General features: G+C 45.1%; 2 protein-coding genes across 2 annotated transcripts in view; both read left to right on the forward strand.

Annotated features, from left to right (window-relative positions):
* The first annotated feature begins 1,243 nt into the window (after positions 1-1,243).
* On the forward strand, positions 1,244-13,505 carry C2 (complement C2). The gene is made up of 18 exons (XM_027876500.1): positions 1,244-1,355; positions 1,517-1,726; positions 2,051-2,236; positions 3,488-3,661; positions 4,225-4,323; positions 4,672-4,805; positions 5,636-5,774; positions 7,048-7,179; positions 7,861-7,950; positions 10,329-10,469; positions 10,939-11,033; positions 11,132-11,243; positions 11,384-11,549; positions 11,638-11,714; positions 11,913-12,004; positions 12,477-12,603; positions 12,815-12,864; positions 13,019-13,505. The coding sequence occupies exons 1-18, from the start codon at positions 1,253-1,255 to the stop codon at positions 13,232-13,234; spliced, it is 2,343 nt and encodes a 780-aa protein (XP_027732301.1). The 5' UTR covers positions 1,244-1,252; the 3' UTR covers positions 13,235-13,505.
* Positions 13,506-13,599: 94 nt separating this feature from the next.
* Positions 13,600-16,586, forward strand: part of CFB (complement factor B) — a 7,386-nt gene continuing 4,399 nt past the window's right edge. The window contains exons 1-5 of the mRNA XM_027876501.1: positions 13,600-14,253; positions 14,491-14,721; positions 15,507-15,692; positions 15,838-16,011; positions 16,476-16,577. Coding sequence (XP_027732302.1) covers positions 14,190-14,253; positions 14,491-14,721; positions 15,507-15,692; positions 15,838-16,011; positions 16,476-16,577 — 757 coding nt within the window. The 5' untranslated portion in view covers positions 13,600-14,189. The remainder of the gene's footprint in view (positions 14,254-14,490; positions 14,722-15,506; positions 15,693-15,837; positions 16,012-16,475; positions 16,578-16,586) is intronic.

Below are 16,586 nucleotides of genomic sequence, written 5' to 3' on the forward strand. Positions count from 1 at the left end.
TGATATCAGGGAAAAAAAATTCTAAATTAGAGCTGTCCCAAAATGGAATGGGAGGGGTGGTATATTCCCCCTCCTTGGAGGTTTCCAAAAAGAGACTGAACTACCACTTACTGGGCATGTTATGGTGAAGATTTGAATGTGGCTGCAAGGGCCACAACAGCTTGAGTGAACTTGGAGGCTCCCTGTAAGGGATGTACTTAAGCAGGACAGGCAATGTGCTGTAATGTAAAGAGCGCTGTCTCCAGAATTCGTGTCTAGCCTCTCTGATCTTTACTGCCTTTGTGACTTTGGGCAAATCACTTGACTTCCCGGTGTCTCATACTTTCATCATGTATAAATGACGATGTTGGACTGGATGACTTCTCAGGTCCCTTCATGCTCTAAAGCTGAGATCCTATGATGCTTATAACAGCCCTATGTTAGATAGTGCTGGCATTATCACCCCCAATTTATTTATTTACTTTTTTTGTGAGGCAATTGGGGTTAAGTGACTAGCCCACGGTCACACAGCTAGTAAGCTAGTATCTGAGCCCGGATTTGAACTCAGGTCCTCCTGACTTCAGGGCCAGTGCTCTATCCACTGCACCACCTAGCTACCCCTACCCCCAATTTATTGATGAGGAAACTGAAACTTAGAGTGATTACTTGCCTTACTTATCCTGGTTAAATGGCTATGAGATGGTGATAACCAGTGTCTTTTCACTCTAAATTCTGTGCCTTTTCTACTTCATTGGTATGTAGCCTACCTCCTTATTTATCTGTTTTGTGAGTTTTCTGAAAACAAGCTATAAATAGATTTCCAGTCACTCTTCAAAGTCAAACAGTGAATCCAGTTTAATTATTTTACTCCTCAGGGACCCTTTAGGGGAAGGCAGTGAAGCTTAAAATCCATGAAATATCCCAGCCATGATTTATATTTAGGATTTATATTTATATCAGAGACTAGTAGAAAGTAGGAAGTACTTGGTATAATGCAAAACCAGAACCTAACAAACCTTTGAGTTCAACTTATAAAAAAGTTTGACAACTTGTTGGACTGTTATGTGTATATAGTTGTCCACTGATAGAGATTTGGTGAGTGGATGGCAGAAAAGGGAACCAGGAATTATTGATTTCATGGGGATGTGTTCTCCCTCCTCCCTTCCCCCCACCCCAATACACACAAAGGAACTTTCCCCCCTGCCACCACTCCTTATTCCTTTGGCAGCAAGCTGCATAGTTTCTGAGCCAATTCTGTTTTCAGGGAAGTCAGATGACCCTGTTCCCTCTTCCCAGTAACTCTCAGCCGGTCCCTGCCCCTAAGATTGAGACCATGGGTTTCCTGCATGCTCTCTTACTGCTGCCCCTGTATGCAGGTAAGGAGGATGGGGAGAGGGAAGTAAAGATCATGAAGATCTCACTGGGAAAGGGGGAGAGGAAGGCTAGTGCTCTTCAGGCTGGGTACTCCCAGGGGTGTCTTCTTTTTCTTTTTTTATCTTTCTTTTTAATGCCCCTCTCTCTGTATCTGTCCCCACAGGCTTATCTATCACTGCTCCCTCCTGTTCCAGGAATGTGAAGATTTTGGGTGGCAACTTCACTCTCAGCAATGGTTGGGCCCCAGGAAGCCTCCTCACCTATACCTGCCCTCTAGGGCGCTACCCATACCCTGTGTCGACTCGGTTGTGCAACAGCAATGGGCAGTGGAAGTCCCTAGGAGCCTCCGAAGGCACCAAGGCAATATGCAAATGTGAGGGGACAAGTGTTTTGGCCGGGTGTGGTGCAGACTCAGCCACCTTTCAGTTCTGACTATCCCCTGGCTCTCTCTTCTGAGTGCCCACTCCTGCCCCTCGACTTTTCCTTGGCCCTGCTCGTGACAGCTATGGCTTATTGCCGGGACCTAGGCACCCTGTTTCCCTGAAGGTCTCCAACTGTCCTCCCAAGCATGTTCTGCTTTCCTGTAGCTGAGTTCAGTGAAGTATTGATTAAATTCCATCTTTGTGTCCAGCACTGTGCTAGTGTGTCAACAATCCCTCCCTTTGCCCCAGCTTATACCATTCTTTTCTCTCCCCAGTTGTGCGCTGTCCAGCTCCTGTTGCCTTTGAGAATGGGGTCTACAGTCCCCGGCTGAGCAGTCACCCTGTGGGTGGTAATGTGAGCTTTGAGTGTGAGGATGGATACATCTTGCGTGGTTCTCCCATGAGGCGCTGCAGACCCAATGGGATGTGGGATGGAGAGACGGCTTTATGTGACAATGGAGGTGACTGTCTAGGAGCACCTATGATCTGGGAGGGGCAGAGAGGAAAAGCCACGTGCTTGAGTGACTCCGTAGGAGAACCTGGGAGCGGGGTGTATCTGTGACTACTGACACTGCAATTTGGAAATTCTTCGAAGCAGTTCTACTGAGGGTTCGCAGATTCTTAGTTCTGCTTTTCTTTAGCTCCATGGTGCTGGATATGACACAAGGGAAGGGTTTGTTTGCTTCTGGATACCAAAGGGTCAGATATGGAGTTGTAGGTGTAACAATAACAACTCACATTTATATGGTGTTTTAGGGTTTGCAAAGTAAAGTATCTCCAAGGAAAATATCTGGGGTTCTAGGCTGCCCAAAGAACTATGGCTCTCCTTAAGTTAAGGAGAAGGTGTTGGCCTGTTGCATGGAGACATTGGTTTTAAATGTAGGTGAAGCAAGTGGTCATGTAACCCATGTGACATGACTTGAGAAGGCATCAGCCTTCCTGTCCAAAAACATCAATCTCCCTACAAATCTTCCCACCGTTTTAGCTTAATGGCTTTGGGCCTTGAAGACTTTTGTTTGGGAGTCCTCTAATTAAGTGCAAAAAGGGAGTGGGCATTAAAAGCTTTATGCACAACTATCTTAGGTATCAACTAATACCTTAGTGGATGGCCATGCAAGAGCAAAGGACTGAAGAAATGAGTGGACACAGAATAGTAACTGATACAAGAGTGTGTGGATCCAGGAGAGAAGGAAAGGTTTGCTGAAGTTGCCGGGAGGGCATTAGATATAAACTTCCTCTCGCTCTTGGTTTTGTCTGGGTTTGCCCAGCTGTCTTGCTTTGGCTTACACACAACTTACATGTATTTCTAAGTGTATGGTTATAAAAATGTTTTCTATACACGAGGCAATGTGGCATAATGGAAAGAGCAATGACTCTAGAATTCAGATCCAGCTTCTCTGATCTTTACTGCCTGTGTGACTTTTGGCAAGCCACTTAACTTTCCTGTGTCTCATTCCTTCCTTATGAGTAAATGAGGGACTGGAGATGACTTCTGAGGTCCCTTTGCACTCTAAAGTTGTGATCTTATGATCCTTATAATAGCCCTATGGAGTTACATATTTCCAGATGTGGGTTTAGGTGTCTCAAGAGACAGCATATGGACACTTACAGAATTGTAAGGGAGATTAAGGAGGAGAAGGGGAAAAAAAAAGAGAATGAGAGAGGGATATGGAATTTAGGGCTGTCCATTTTTCTTTCTTCTCTACCTACAGCCGGGCACTGCCGAGACCCCGGAATTCCAATCGGGTCTGTGAGGACAGGATACCGATTCAATGTTGGTGATCGGGTGAAGTATCGTTGTTCAGAGAAGCTGATCTTGGTAGGGTCTGAGGAACGAGAGTGCCAGGCGAATGGGGTCTGGAGTGGGACTGAACCCATTTGCAGATGTGAGTAGCAGGTCTCTACCATCTCCTCAGACCAACAAGAAACCCTCACCTGCGCATAACAATTCATAGTTTACAAAGCATTTTCACATCTTATTTATGTCCATTTTAAAGGTGTAGAGACAAAGGCTCAGAGGGGATGGTACTTATCAGAATGGTAAGACCAAGACTTAAACTCAGGTCTTCTAATTTCAAGTTCTGTTCACTGCATCCCACTGGCCTCCTCAAAACCAGAAATCCCCCCTCCCACCAACACATCATTCCTATAATCATGAGTTGAACACAAGTATCCCCTTTTCTAAGGGCAGCTAGGTGGCATAATTGATGGAGTGCCAGGTCTAGAGTCAGAAAGACTCATCTTCCTAAGTTCAAATCTGGCCTCAGACCCTTACCAGCTGTGTGAACCTGGGTAAATCCCTTAACCCTGTTTGCCTCAGTTTCTTCATCTGAAAAATGAGCAGGAGAAGGAAATGGCAAACCAATTTAGTATCTTTGCCAAGAAAACCCCAAATGGGATCACAAAGAATTGGACACAAGTAAACAACAAAATCCTTCATCCCCTGCAGCTTCCTACTCCTATGATTTCCCTGAGGATGTGGCCCCAGTCCTGGACACTGCCTTTTCTCAAGTCCTTGGTGCCACCAACCCACTGATGCAAAAATCAGGTATGAGCTAGGGAAGGGGGCAGGGTAGGGCTGAAGGGGATGGAGAGAAGGTGAGCCTGAGGGAAAGGGGGTGGTATTGGCCTAGAATCCAGCAGCAGAAGGCCCAGCTTGAGGGCATGAGTAGAAGCTAAAAGGGCAGTCTTGGAGAAGAGAGCTATGTTCTCAGGAAAGGCAGGGGAGGAGTGGTATAGCTGGAGGGCCTGTAGGACATAAAACTATGAGGTGATATTTAAATTTATTACAGAAGAGCTTCCCAGCCATCTCAGGTCTGGAAGGTTGGAGTTGGGGCTCTGACCCTTCCTTCTCTTCTGCATTACACAAGTCCCCTCTGTCCCATTTTTCTCCCAGGCAATTTGGGCCGGCGTATCCAGATCCAGAGGTCAGGCCACCTGAATCTCTACTTGCTCCTTGATTCTTCCCAGAGTATCAGTGAAGAAGACTTTGGCATTTTCAAAGAGAGCGCTCGACTTATGGTAGACAGGGTCAGGAACTGGGGTCAAGATGGACCTCATATTGTCTGTCTCTCTTCTTTTGAAATATAACTTAAAACCTGCTTCCACCAGGAAACCTCTCAGATGGGGCTCAAGTCAATCTCATCCCTCCCACAGCCATTATGGACTCCCATGTAAACAATTTTATTTTGTTTTGGTTTTTTGTTTTGGTTTGTTTTGTTTTGTTTTTGCTAGGCAATGGGGTTAAGTGACTTGCTCAGGGTCACACAGCTAGTAAATGTCTAGTGTCTGAGGCCGGATTTGAATTCAGGTCCTCCTGACTCCAGGGTCGGGTGCTCTATCCACTGCGCCACCTACTTGCCCCCAACAATTTTATTTTGAATGTTCATTGGCACATTGTATGTATTCTCAAGTTATCTCTTGCCTCTGTGTGTGTGTGTGTGTGTGTGTGTGTGTGTGTTTTCAGCTAAACCATTCAGAATATCTAATTTAATGCTCTTCACATGGTGTGCTTAGTGAACATCTGTTAACTCATTCACTAACATTGACGAAATTACCATGTTGGACTAAGGTCCCTTCCAGTCCTGACATTCTATGGCTCTGCGTCTCTGCCCATCCTTCTGTTTTGGGTTTCATTTCTTTGTGCCTCTCTCCCTCTCCCTTACATCCTCCCTCACCCCCTCTCCCTCTCTCTCTTTCTCTTTCTCCCCTTCCCTCCTTCCTCCCTTCCTCTCCCTTTTCTCCCTCTCTCTTTCCACTCCTCTCTCCCTCTTTCCCTCCTTCCTCCACCTCCATCCTTTTTCTCTCTATTTTGTAGGTTCTCATTATGTTCTCTTCCCCTCTGGCTCATCCTCCCACAGATCTTCAGCTTTGATATCAACGTCAGTGTTGGCATTGTCACTTTTGCTAAGACTCCCAAAGTCATCTTGTCCGTCACTAGCAAGAGTTCCCGGGAAGAGACTGAAGTAGTCAAAAAGCTGGAGGACATCAAATATGGAGGTGTGGGGTGGGGAGGTTGAGAGGAAGGGAGGAGGAAAAGGGGAGGTGCTGCCTTCAGATGGGAAAGATTGAGAGCGCAATTGAGGTTCTGGTTCTGTATCCCCGTCTCTACTAGAAAAGTTTTGGACTAGACAAAGGAAAAGCATTGTTTCTCAATAGAATGTCATGAGATTCCAGGTGCTCTGGTTCCTCAGTGGCCATTGGGGATAGTATGGTCTTAGCTTCCAAATCCAGGCTCTATTTGTTAGGGATGTTATAGAAGAGGTTTCCTCCCAGGTGCAGTAGAAAACAGATGCCATCTGAGGTCCCCAACTACTTTGACATTTTGTGATTCTATGTATTTCTGCTTTCACCTCCTTCATGTTTGACCTAAATAGAATGAATGAAGGAAGGAAGGAAAGAAGGAAGGAAGGAAAAAAGGAAGGGCAAAGGAAGATCAGAGAAAACTTCAGTAGTAGGTAGCCACTGAGTTAGGCTTGGAAAGAAGGGAAGAATTCAGTAGTTGGAGATGGGGGAGTCCATTTCAGGCATTTCAGGTGTCTAAAGAGGGAGAGAGGAGTGGAAAGAGAGAAATGAAACCCAGCATTGTGTCAGCAAAGGTACTAGGTGTCTTTGGGAAAAGGTGGTTCAGGCTGACTGTGGAACTTTATGTTCCCTGGACGTGGCAGGTCAGGATTGTCTGAGTGGGCAGTATGCCATAAGGCTAGGTTCCTATCAGTTGAAGCTAGATTATGTAGAACATTGAATCCCAGGATCAGGAGTTAGTAACAGCTCACATTTATATAGTACTTTACAGGTATAAAGCATTTTATATCCATTTTTTCACTTGGTTCTTCCCCTGTTGGGTAGGTCATAAATTTATTAATATCTTTTACAGATGAGCAAAGTGTCTTGCTGAAAGTCAGGCAGCTAATAAAAGTCCCAAGTGGCACTTAAATTCAAATCTTCTGACTCCAAGTCTAGTACCCTCCCTATCTACTAGGCATTGCTACCTAAGAGACTACAGGACACCATATTGGGATCTCTGGGTTTTGTTTTTTTTCATGACTCTGGGCAGTGGCAGTTATGTAATAAGTAGTTAGTTCGGTGTTCAACTATGAAGAGGCCCTTGGTTTTTGAGTGGGAGATGGAATTGGAGCTCTGCCAGGACCACAGGGTTCTAAAAGTCACTGAGCAGCACCTAGAAGAGCATTTCTTACTGCTTAATGACTTCCTCCCCAGGTATGGGAGGTAGGAGTTGTCTGAGGGATTTTCTCCCTTTTGCTGATTCCAGACCCAGACATTGGAACTGGAACTAACATCTACAGAGCCATGAAGCAAATCTATGACATGATGAATAATGAAATGGTCAGAAGGCAGAAGGAGTGGGAAGAAATTCGACATGCCATTATCCTTTTAACAGATGGTAAGTGGTACCTGGATGTCAATGGACCTTAGAACTCAGAACACGGGGAGGGGCCAGAAGCAGGGAGAGGTACGGATGTGTTTAAATGAGAAAAAATCAAGGGTCGCAGTGAGTGAAGAAGAACCTTCTAGCGATAGTGAGATTTGAGGATGTTTCCAGGACTCCCAGACCTACTTAGGAATTCTCCCTCTATTTTCCCACTCTCAGGAGATCCATGAGCACCATATAAACTAACTTTTCTCACTCCTGTTACAATAATCAATCCACCAACAAGTATTTATTAGGCACCAACTGTGTGTTAGGCTCTCTGGGATTTGGCAGCTATGTGGGGGATGGGGTGGAGAGGGTGGAGTCCTGAGACAAGGATACCAATGAGGAGGCGATTGTAACAGTCCAGGTAAGAGGTAATGACAGCCTGAAGTGGGGTGGAGGCTGTGTGAGTGGAGAGTTATTAGTAAGAGCTCAAAGTTCTAGAATACTTCAACACAGTTAGGCCTGGTCAGTGCTTTTCCTCACCACAACTTTGTGAGGTGAGAGGTGCTTATTTTATGGATGAAGGAATTGAGAAGTGACTTGTCCAAAGACATAAAACTGGCATTTTTAGGAGTAGGGATATGATCTCAGGTGTCTAAATCCAGATCTTCTTCTACTATGCTGTGCTGCGTTTCGTCCCTGTTGTAGGAAAGTCCAACATGGGTGGATCTCCAAAAGCAGCTGTAGACCTGATTGAAGAAGTGTTGAACATAAAGGCAGACAGGAAGGATTATCTGGGTGAGTGCCCCATTTCTGCCTCTAATCACTGCATCCTTCCAATACGCTATTTTTGCATGGAGTTCCTGTCACTTTACAAAGGACATCTGTGATTGTGTTTTATGGCCAGAGGTGGCCATAGGACAAATAATTCTGAATACTTTGATGGGTCAATTCAATTCTTTTTTTTTTTTAAATTGAGAACCTACTGTGTTTAAAATATATATTCTCCTCCATCTCTCAGTGGGAGTTACCCCTCCTTCAGGGTTTAACTCAGATTCTGTTTCCTCTTTGATCACTGCAGCAGAAAGTTTTTGCTCCTCAGATATTCCTAGACCACTTTGTTTGGATCTTTTCCTTGTCCTTACCCTATGATATACCTCCTTTGGTATGTCCTCACAATCTTCACCCTTGGGCCTCATATAAAACTGTGGCCAAGACTCTGGTGAATTTATTGTGGAGTAGGATCATTGGATCCAGAATTTGAAAAACTAGCCTCAGAGACCACTTAATCCAACTCCTTTATTTTCTGGAATAGGAATCTTAGGTCCATGGAGGTGAAAGGACTTTCCAAAGACAATGAAAGTGGTGATTAGTGGAACTGGGATTCAAATCTCGATCCCCCAGCTCTAATGCCTGTATTCTTTCCATTTCACCATTCTGTTTCTGTAACTATTATGTGGCATGGTAAATAGATCACTGGGTTAGGAGCCAGAAGAACATGAGGTCAAATACGGCCTCAGATTGTTGCTAGTTGTGGGACCCTGGACCATTCACTTAACCTCTGCCTGTCTCAATTTCCTTATCTGAAAAGTTGGGGTTAATAATAGCACCTATCTCGAAGGGTTGTTCTGCACATAAAATGATTTAATATTTGTTAAGCACTTTACAAACTTTCAAATGATATATTGTTGTTGGTGTTGAGTCATTTCAGTCATGCCCAACTCTTCATGACCCCATTTTGGGGTTTTCTTGGCAAAAGATACTGGAGTGGTTTGCCATTTCCTTCTCCAGCTCATTTTACAGATGAGAGAACTGAGGTAAACAGGGTTAGGTGACTTGCCCAGGGTCACACCACTGGTGGGTGTCTGAGGCTGGGTTTGAAGTCATGAAGATGAGTCTTCCTGATTGCAGACTTGGCACCCTATCCACTGTACCATCTAGTTGGCCAAAATGATATGTTAAAATTAGCAGGCATTATTTTAAATTATACTTGTATTAATTATTATATGCCATATTGTACATAATATAATATGATATATGTTATATTATATATTATTATGCTATATGTATATATTTTATTATTGTATATTATATGTTAAACAATCATATAATGATATATTGGGCATATATTATATACAGTTATATCAATTATATCTACATGCCTATATTATAATAAACTTACATATTTATATCATATATGTGATTGTATATGATGCATATATCCCTGCATTATAATTCCTGTAATAGAAAAAAGCTAGAAAGGACTTTAAAAGTAAAATAAATAAATAAATAAATAATGAAAACAAATCTGGCTTCAAGCACTTACTAGCTGTGTGACTCTGAGCAAATCACTTAACCCTGTTTGCCTCAGTTTCTTCATCTGTAAAATGAGCTAGAGAAGGAAATGGCAAACCACTCCAGTATCTTTTGCCAAGAAAACCCCAAAATGGGGTCATAAAGAGTTGGATACAACTGAAATGACTCAACAAAACAACAGAGATAGAAAAATAGAAATAAAACATCAGGACAAAGTGCATATATATGATATATGAATGGAAATTATGTGCAGGGCCAGCCTGGGTGGTACCCAAATTTTCTAACCTAAAGCTTTGTCTAAAGTTCCCCTGAATCTAGCTGAACCTTGGTGATACTCCCTAGTCTGAGATCATGTGCCATTGCAGCTAGCTCCCTCAAGAATACCAAACAAATTAATGATTTGCATACCAGAATACCACAAGTTGATTTGCTATTTGCAGACTCTTGCCCTGTCTGGAATTTGTCTATTTACCATCTCAAACTCACTCTCAATCACTGAGGATACTTTCTGGTCCCTTGGGAGTTTTTGATGTTTCACTCACATTCCTAGTCACTTGGATAATGAGGTGTCTCCTCCCTTCTGCCCTAAAGGGGTTTGGGCTGGGGCATGAAGAGCCCTCCCAGCTAGTCTTTCTCTTCACCCAGAAAACAATAACTCAGCACAACTGTCATTCCTTAATTTCACACACACAAAAAAAGGCACCTTAAATTAAGCTTGTAACTTCTAGTACCCAAAGCTGTATCTTGGAGCTTGTTACTTCCAAGCACACCAGTAGCCTGCTATGGGCAGCCTCCTTTATCCCTTCCTTGGCAGCTGCATGGTCCAAGAATTTTGAGTTCTATTTTCTGCTTTCCACCAGATATCTATGCCATTGGTGTGGGGAAACTGGATGTAGACTGGAAAGAGCTGAATGAGCTGGGGTCAAAGAAGGATGGGGAGAGGCATGCCTTCATTCTCCCAGACGCCAAAGCCCTCCTCCAGGTTTTTGAGAATATGTTGGGTGAGTGAACTCCCCCTCCCAGGACCCAAAGCCCAAGTGGTCAATATGTGATATGTGAGCCAAATGTGTCCCAATCCCCCTTCTGCCCATCTCAAACTGCCCTCTCCCGCCCCTTTCAGGTGTTTGAGATTGCTTACAAAAAGTTTTTTTTTAACCTAATTAGATAGCTCTGATGAGCTAGTAGCCCCTAAGACCTAACAACCTGACTACTGATACCACTAAGTGACTGACTCCCCTGCCACCCCCCTCCCCCGCTTCCTTATACCCAGATGTCACTCACAATAGCAGGCCTAGATAACTTACTGATTATAACTGTAAAAAAAGTATGGAGCATGCACATACAGAGATTTCTGTATGCATTACTATTAGAAAAAAAAATGTTCAACATTAAGTTGGGAAAAGGACCCTTTTCAATTATCTCCTTTCCATAATATCCAAATATCTCTTCACTCTTTCATCTTGTTCACAGATGTTTCCAAGTTTGTGGACACCATCTGTGGTGTGGGAAATATGTCAACCAATGCTTCATCCCAAGAGAGGACACCCTGGCACGTCACCATTAAGGTAATGGCCAGATTCAGAATTGGGTGTGCATGTAGGGGTAGAGAGAGTAAGGGGCTAGACAGCAGGGTCCCTAAAACTGACATGGTTCTCTCCTGTAGCCCAGCAGCAAAGAGACATGCCGTGGGGCACTTATCTCTGATCAATGGGTACTGACTGCAGCCCACTGCTTCCATACACATAATGATACCAAGCTGTGGAGAGTCATTGTGGGTAAGGAGAGGAGGGGAAGGGGTCCCCAACCACAGAGGATTCAGGCTCTTGGTTCCACACTCCCTTTCTCTCCCAGAACTCCTATTGCCCCTCAGGGATATAGGAGCTGGGCTCCTCAACATGCTACCCCATATTCCTAGGAGATCCTAAGTTAAAGAGGGGTAGAGAGATGCAGATTGATCAGCAGTTCATTCCAGAAGAGTACGATGTTTATGCTAAGAAGAACCAAGGCATTTCTGAGTTCTATGGTAATGACATTGCTCTGCTGAAGCTGACTGAAAAGGTCAAGATGTCCAGCCATGCCAGGTACAAGAGCCAGGGGATGTCTCAAGCAGTGGAAGGAAGGGACAAAGCCCTTGGGCAGGCTTCTCCTGATACCTCTCTTTTTCCCCAGACCCATCTGTCTTCCCTGTACTGTGGGGGCCAACCTGGCCCTGCGGCGTTCACCAGCCAGTACCTGTTTTGACCATGGTATTGTGGGAGGCAGGGAGAATGATATCCAAGTCCCAGGGGATAGCAGGGGGCTATCGATGAACAGATAGAAAAGGGACTGGGGAAGAATCAGCAGGAGGTGGGGGTTGGGAGAAATGAGGCAGAGGATATGCACAGATGCCTGTGGTCCAGTATGAGGGGCAGTGTGGAGATGGTACCTTTCTCTCTGGCTCACAGAGAATGTATTTTTGAAGAAAAAAGAAATCCCTGCTCATTTTGTCTCATTGGATGATCAGATAATGGACATTGTTCTCAAGGAAGAAAATGAGGTGAGGACCCAGAAGGAGGTCTGGCAAGGTGAGAAGTGATAGGTGAAGAGAAGGGGGCAGGAGGAGGCAAAGCTATTCTTCAGACTGATCTCCCTACAGGGTAGACCTAGATATATGCTCTTGAAACTTGACCCCATCTCCTTTGTCCTCGTAGTCTTACCCTTTTCCTCAAGGGTCATTGGAGGCACAGTATAGAAAAATGGGAAGATTGCTCATTGAATTTGGAGATTTAACTCCATTATTTAAGATGTGGATTGGAATCCTAGTTCTAGTACTGGGCAACCTTGGAAAAGTCACTTAAAACTCTGGCCTTCTCAGTCTCCTCATTTGTTAAAAAGTGGGGGGAGGTGGGATTAGACTCTAATGTCCCTTCCAGCTTAAAATCTTTGGATTCTATGAGGCTTTGCAGTCTATCTCCCTAACATTCCTTCTCTTTACCCCCTCTGACTGCCTCCCCCCCCCCACATCCTAGCGGGCACTGTGCATCCAAGCTGTCTCTCAAGCTAAAAACCTTTTCCCTAATCTCACCGATGTGAAAGAAGTAGTGACTGACCAATTTCTGTGTAGTGGTGCTGGAAATGAGGCATCCCCTTGCAAGGGTGAGTGTGGAGGACCATAAGGTACCTGGGAAATGAGTGAGTCAGAGTTGGTGGAGGCAGAAGACTGGTGCTTTTGGTCAGGGCTAATTATGCCAATGCTTAGCCCATGTCTTGCCCAAGGTCATGGAATGGTGGTGACTGGGGTGAAAGGGGAAAGCTGCATGGGAGCTGGGTTGATGATACCTCTTTTCTTTCTTCCCATTCTTGGCAGGAGAATCTGGAGGGGCAGTTTTCCTTCAGAAGAAATACAGGTATTTTCAGGTGAGGAGACTAGGAGCTAACTGGGTTTGACTCAGGCAGAGATTATAGAATCTCTGGTAGAAAGTGGGATAGGGACACTAGGTTACACGGAAAGCTTTGAGGAATGGGTAGGGGTTGGGTTATCTCACCAAATTTTCTTCTTTTCCTTATTTAGGTGGGGGTGGTGAGCTGGGGTCTATATAATCCATGTTCCTCAAAGACAACAAATCATGCCCTGAAGACAACAGACCAAAATGAGGTGAAACGCCAGCCACCCCCAGCTGACCGTGAAGCCCGAGATTTCCACATCAGCGTCTTTCGGCTTCAGCCCTGGCTGAGGCAACATCTGAAAAATGTCTTACGTTTTCTGCCCCTTGGGCCAGCCTCCTGAATCCTGACCTTCCTAGTGTCCAGCTACTGACCTTCAAGTCTTGTCTCTTTGATCTCAGCCTGCCCTTTGTAGCAGGGACCTGCCTGGCCTCTAGCCCTAGTTATCCTAATATTTGAGTTCTTTACATAGCCCTTCTCTTTCTACCGTATCACACTTCCATTCCCTCTCCCCTCTTCCCCAACTTTACTTTTCGTTTCTATTTTCTGCCCCTTCTAGGCATGCCTGGATTTTCCCAATTGTGAAATTAATAAATTTTTGAGATTTCACCATACTCCCAAACACTGTTCATCTGTCTATGGGGCAGGGTTAGGTTCTGGCTAGAGAAAGTGGGTGGTGGTGGGGGAAACCACTGAAAAGATTCCAGGAATTAGGAGAGGGCAAGAGGTCAGAGACCTTGATAGGCAAATAGTCTATGGACTCTGTCCCCATTACACAGACCAGGGAGGGAGAGCTCAGGGCTGTCAGGGGAGGGTAGCTGGCTTTACTCCCTGATCATTATGAGGAGCAGGAAAGAGGACCTGGGGTTTGGTAAGGGCTGAGGGCCAGGAAATTTGAAACTCTGAATTCCTGACTCCTGGACAGTAAAGTAAAGTGTGGGACTGATTTCCTTGGCTGCCTATGAATAGGGCCTTAATGTAAATACACACACAATTCCCCTTGGGCATTACCGAAAGTGATGCTGGGGGGCGGGGCAGGCTACAGGTGCCAGAAGAGATTGCATAAAGGGAAGTGGGGGTGGTGATAAAGGGAGAGCAGGAACAATCTAGTTAGGGATTAGAGTTTGGACTTGGACATAGAGTTTTGGCCCCTGGTAGATTCAGAGAGAGACAAACTCAACTTCTTCCTTACTCCCAGGACCCTCTCCCCTCAATTGCCCTGTTCATCAACTCCCAATTTCCCTCACCTAGATAGTTAGCAAGAGGGGGACATATATGTGGCCTCTGTTCCCATCACCATGAAGAAGACACTGTGTTCCTGGTTCTGTATTCTTCCTCTGTTCCTAGGACTTGTGCCTACAGGTAAGTTAGTTGCCCTCTCTCCCATTGGGTCACCATTGGAGCAGAGCAGCTGAAGCACCTTGCCTTTCAAACCCTCCTAGACACTTGTCTCCTGCTGTCTGAATCTCTGGCATTGTCACTGAACTGAATTAAAATCCTACCACTTTCATGTACTAGCTCTATTTTTTTTTTCTGTGCTCCAGTTTTCTCAGCTCTAAGATGAGGGGATTTGAAAATCCTATGATCCTTTCTCTCTAGGTGTGAGCTCGGCACCATCTGAAGCTTCTACTACCCAGCCCTGTCCTCTGGAAGGAATAGAGATCTTAGGTGGCTCTTTTAAACTCCTCAAGGATGGACAGTTTCTGGAGTACGTGTGCCCATCTGGCTACTATCCATATCCTGTGAAGGTGCGAAGTTGTAAGCCATGGGGATCCTGGAGCACCCTACAGACACGAAATAAGAAGATAGTTAAAAAAGCTGAGTGCAAGGGTAAGGAGAGCTTGGGTGACAGATGGAAGGGCTAGGGGTTAAGGTTAGGACTGAGGGTAGAGTTAGGGCTGAGTTTAGGACTGAGGTTAGATTGGGGTCTGTGGTTATAGTTAGGCTTAAAGTTTGGTTAAGTTTGGTAGTATTAGGTTTAAGATGAGGTTTGTCAATAGGCTGGCATTATTGTTTAGGATGTATTGTTTGGGATTGGGTGTGAACTAGAGTCAGGGTTACACTTGAGTACCAGGTTAGGGAAAGGCCTGGAGCATATGCTTTGATTAGCAGGACACAGGGAGTTGGGTTAGGAAACTGGAGGTAGCATGCTTTGGAATCCTAATAGCAGTCCTAATCTCATCCCTGATAGTAACCCTGATTTTCACCTCAGAGCACAAGACTTAAAGTCAATAGACCTGGGTTTAAATACTGCCTCCAAACTAACTAGCTGTGTGAGCCTGGGCAAAGTCAGTTTCTTCAACTGTAAAGCTAGATACTTGGCAATACCTATATCACAGAGTTTTTGTGAGGAAACCACTTTGCAAATCTTAGATTCCTATGTAGTTAGGAATTATCATGGCTTGCTTATCTTTTTAAGCTACTATAATAATTATTGTTAATTAAGGATCGGGGTTGAATTGATGTTGTAGGAGATCTGTAGACATGTCTATAGTAGTCAGAGGAAGATTCTATTCTTGAGACAGGGACTGAAAAATCAAAGAGATCTGGTTTGAGAATTTCTCTCTCCCTTCCTACTCCCTGGCTTCTTCCTTTCCCTCCCTCTATTCCTAAAGCAATCCAGTGCCCAGGCCCTGAGGACTTTGAGAATGGTGACTTCTGGCCACGAAAACGCTTCTACAATATAAGTGATCAGATCTTTTTCCAGTGCTATGATGGGTATACCTTACGTGGCTCTGACAATCGTATCTGCCAGTCCTCTGGCCGCTGGGATGGATTTACAGCTATCTGTGATGCGGGTGGTGAGTTCTCGCCTCCACAAAACTGCCCCTCCTAGTTCCCCAGTTCCCTTGGTGCTGGGATGGATCTCCTTGTCCCAAACATGTGGGCTCAGCCTTGTTTCCCCCTGTCACAGGCTTGAGACCATATCTCATTGAATTCCTACAGTGGGGCACTGCCGAGACCCTGGCATCCCCATCGGTACAAGGAAGGCAGGCAGACAATACCGACTGGAGGATAGTGTCACCTACCACTGTGGCCAAGGGCTCACCTTACAGGGTTCCCAGAGGCGTACCTGCATGGAGGATGGATCCTGGAGTGGCACAGAACCCTCTTGCCAAGGTGCCTCCTAAACCCTGCCTCATCTAACTCTGGCCCTGAGTGTGATCTGGCCCTTGCCTTAGAATTCCCTTGTACAGGCCATATTATTTATAGACCTGAACCATCTATACTAGGGGTGGGGGAACCTGTGGCCTCAAGGCCACATGTGGCCCTCTAGGTCCTCAAGTGAGGCCCTTTGACTGAATCCGAACTTCATAGAACAAAAGAAGATTTGTTAAAGGGCTGCACTTGAGGACCTAGAGGGCATTATGTGGCCTGGAGGCTGTAGGTTCCCCGCCCTTGACCTATACCCATTCCTGTTCTTGATCCAAAATAAACTTTGCCATTCTTAATCCCCTATCCTGATTTGCTCCTCCCCCTCCAAATCCCTCTAACAATTTCTCTTACTTCCACAATTTCCCCTCCTCCCTCAACTCCTTGCATATGGTCACTCCCATATTTCTTTACCATTCTTGACCCCAAAGACTCCTTCATGTATGATACCTCAGAGGAGGTGTTTGCTGCCTTCATCTCCTCTCTGACAGAGATGGTCGAAGGGGCTGATGCAGAAGATGGTCACAGCCCAGGTATGTGCT

The sequence above is a fragment of the Vombatus ursinus genome, unplaced genomic scaffold (assembly GCF_900497805.2).
Source record: "Vombatus ursinus unplaced genomic scaffold, bare-nosed wombat genome assembly UNPS02014811.1, whole genome shotgun sequence".
Lineage (NCBI taxonomy): Eukaryota > Metazoa > Chordata > Mammalia > Diprotodontia > Vombatidae > Vombatus > Vombatus ursinus.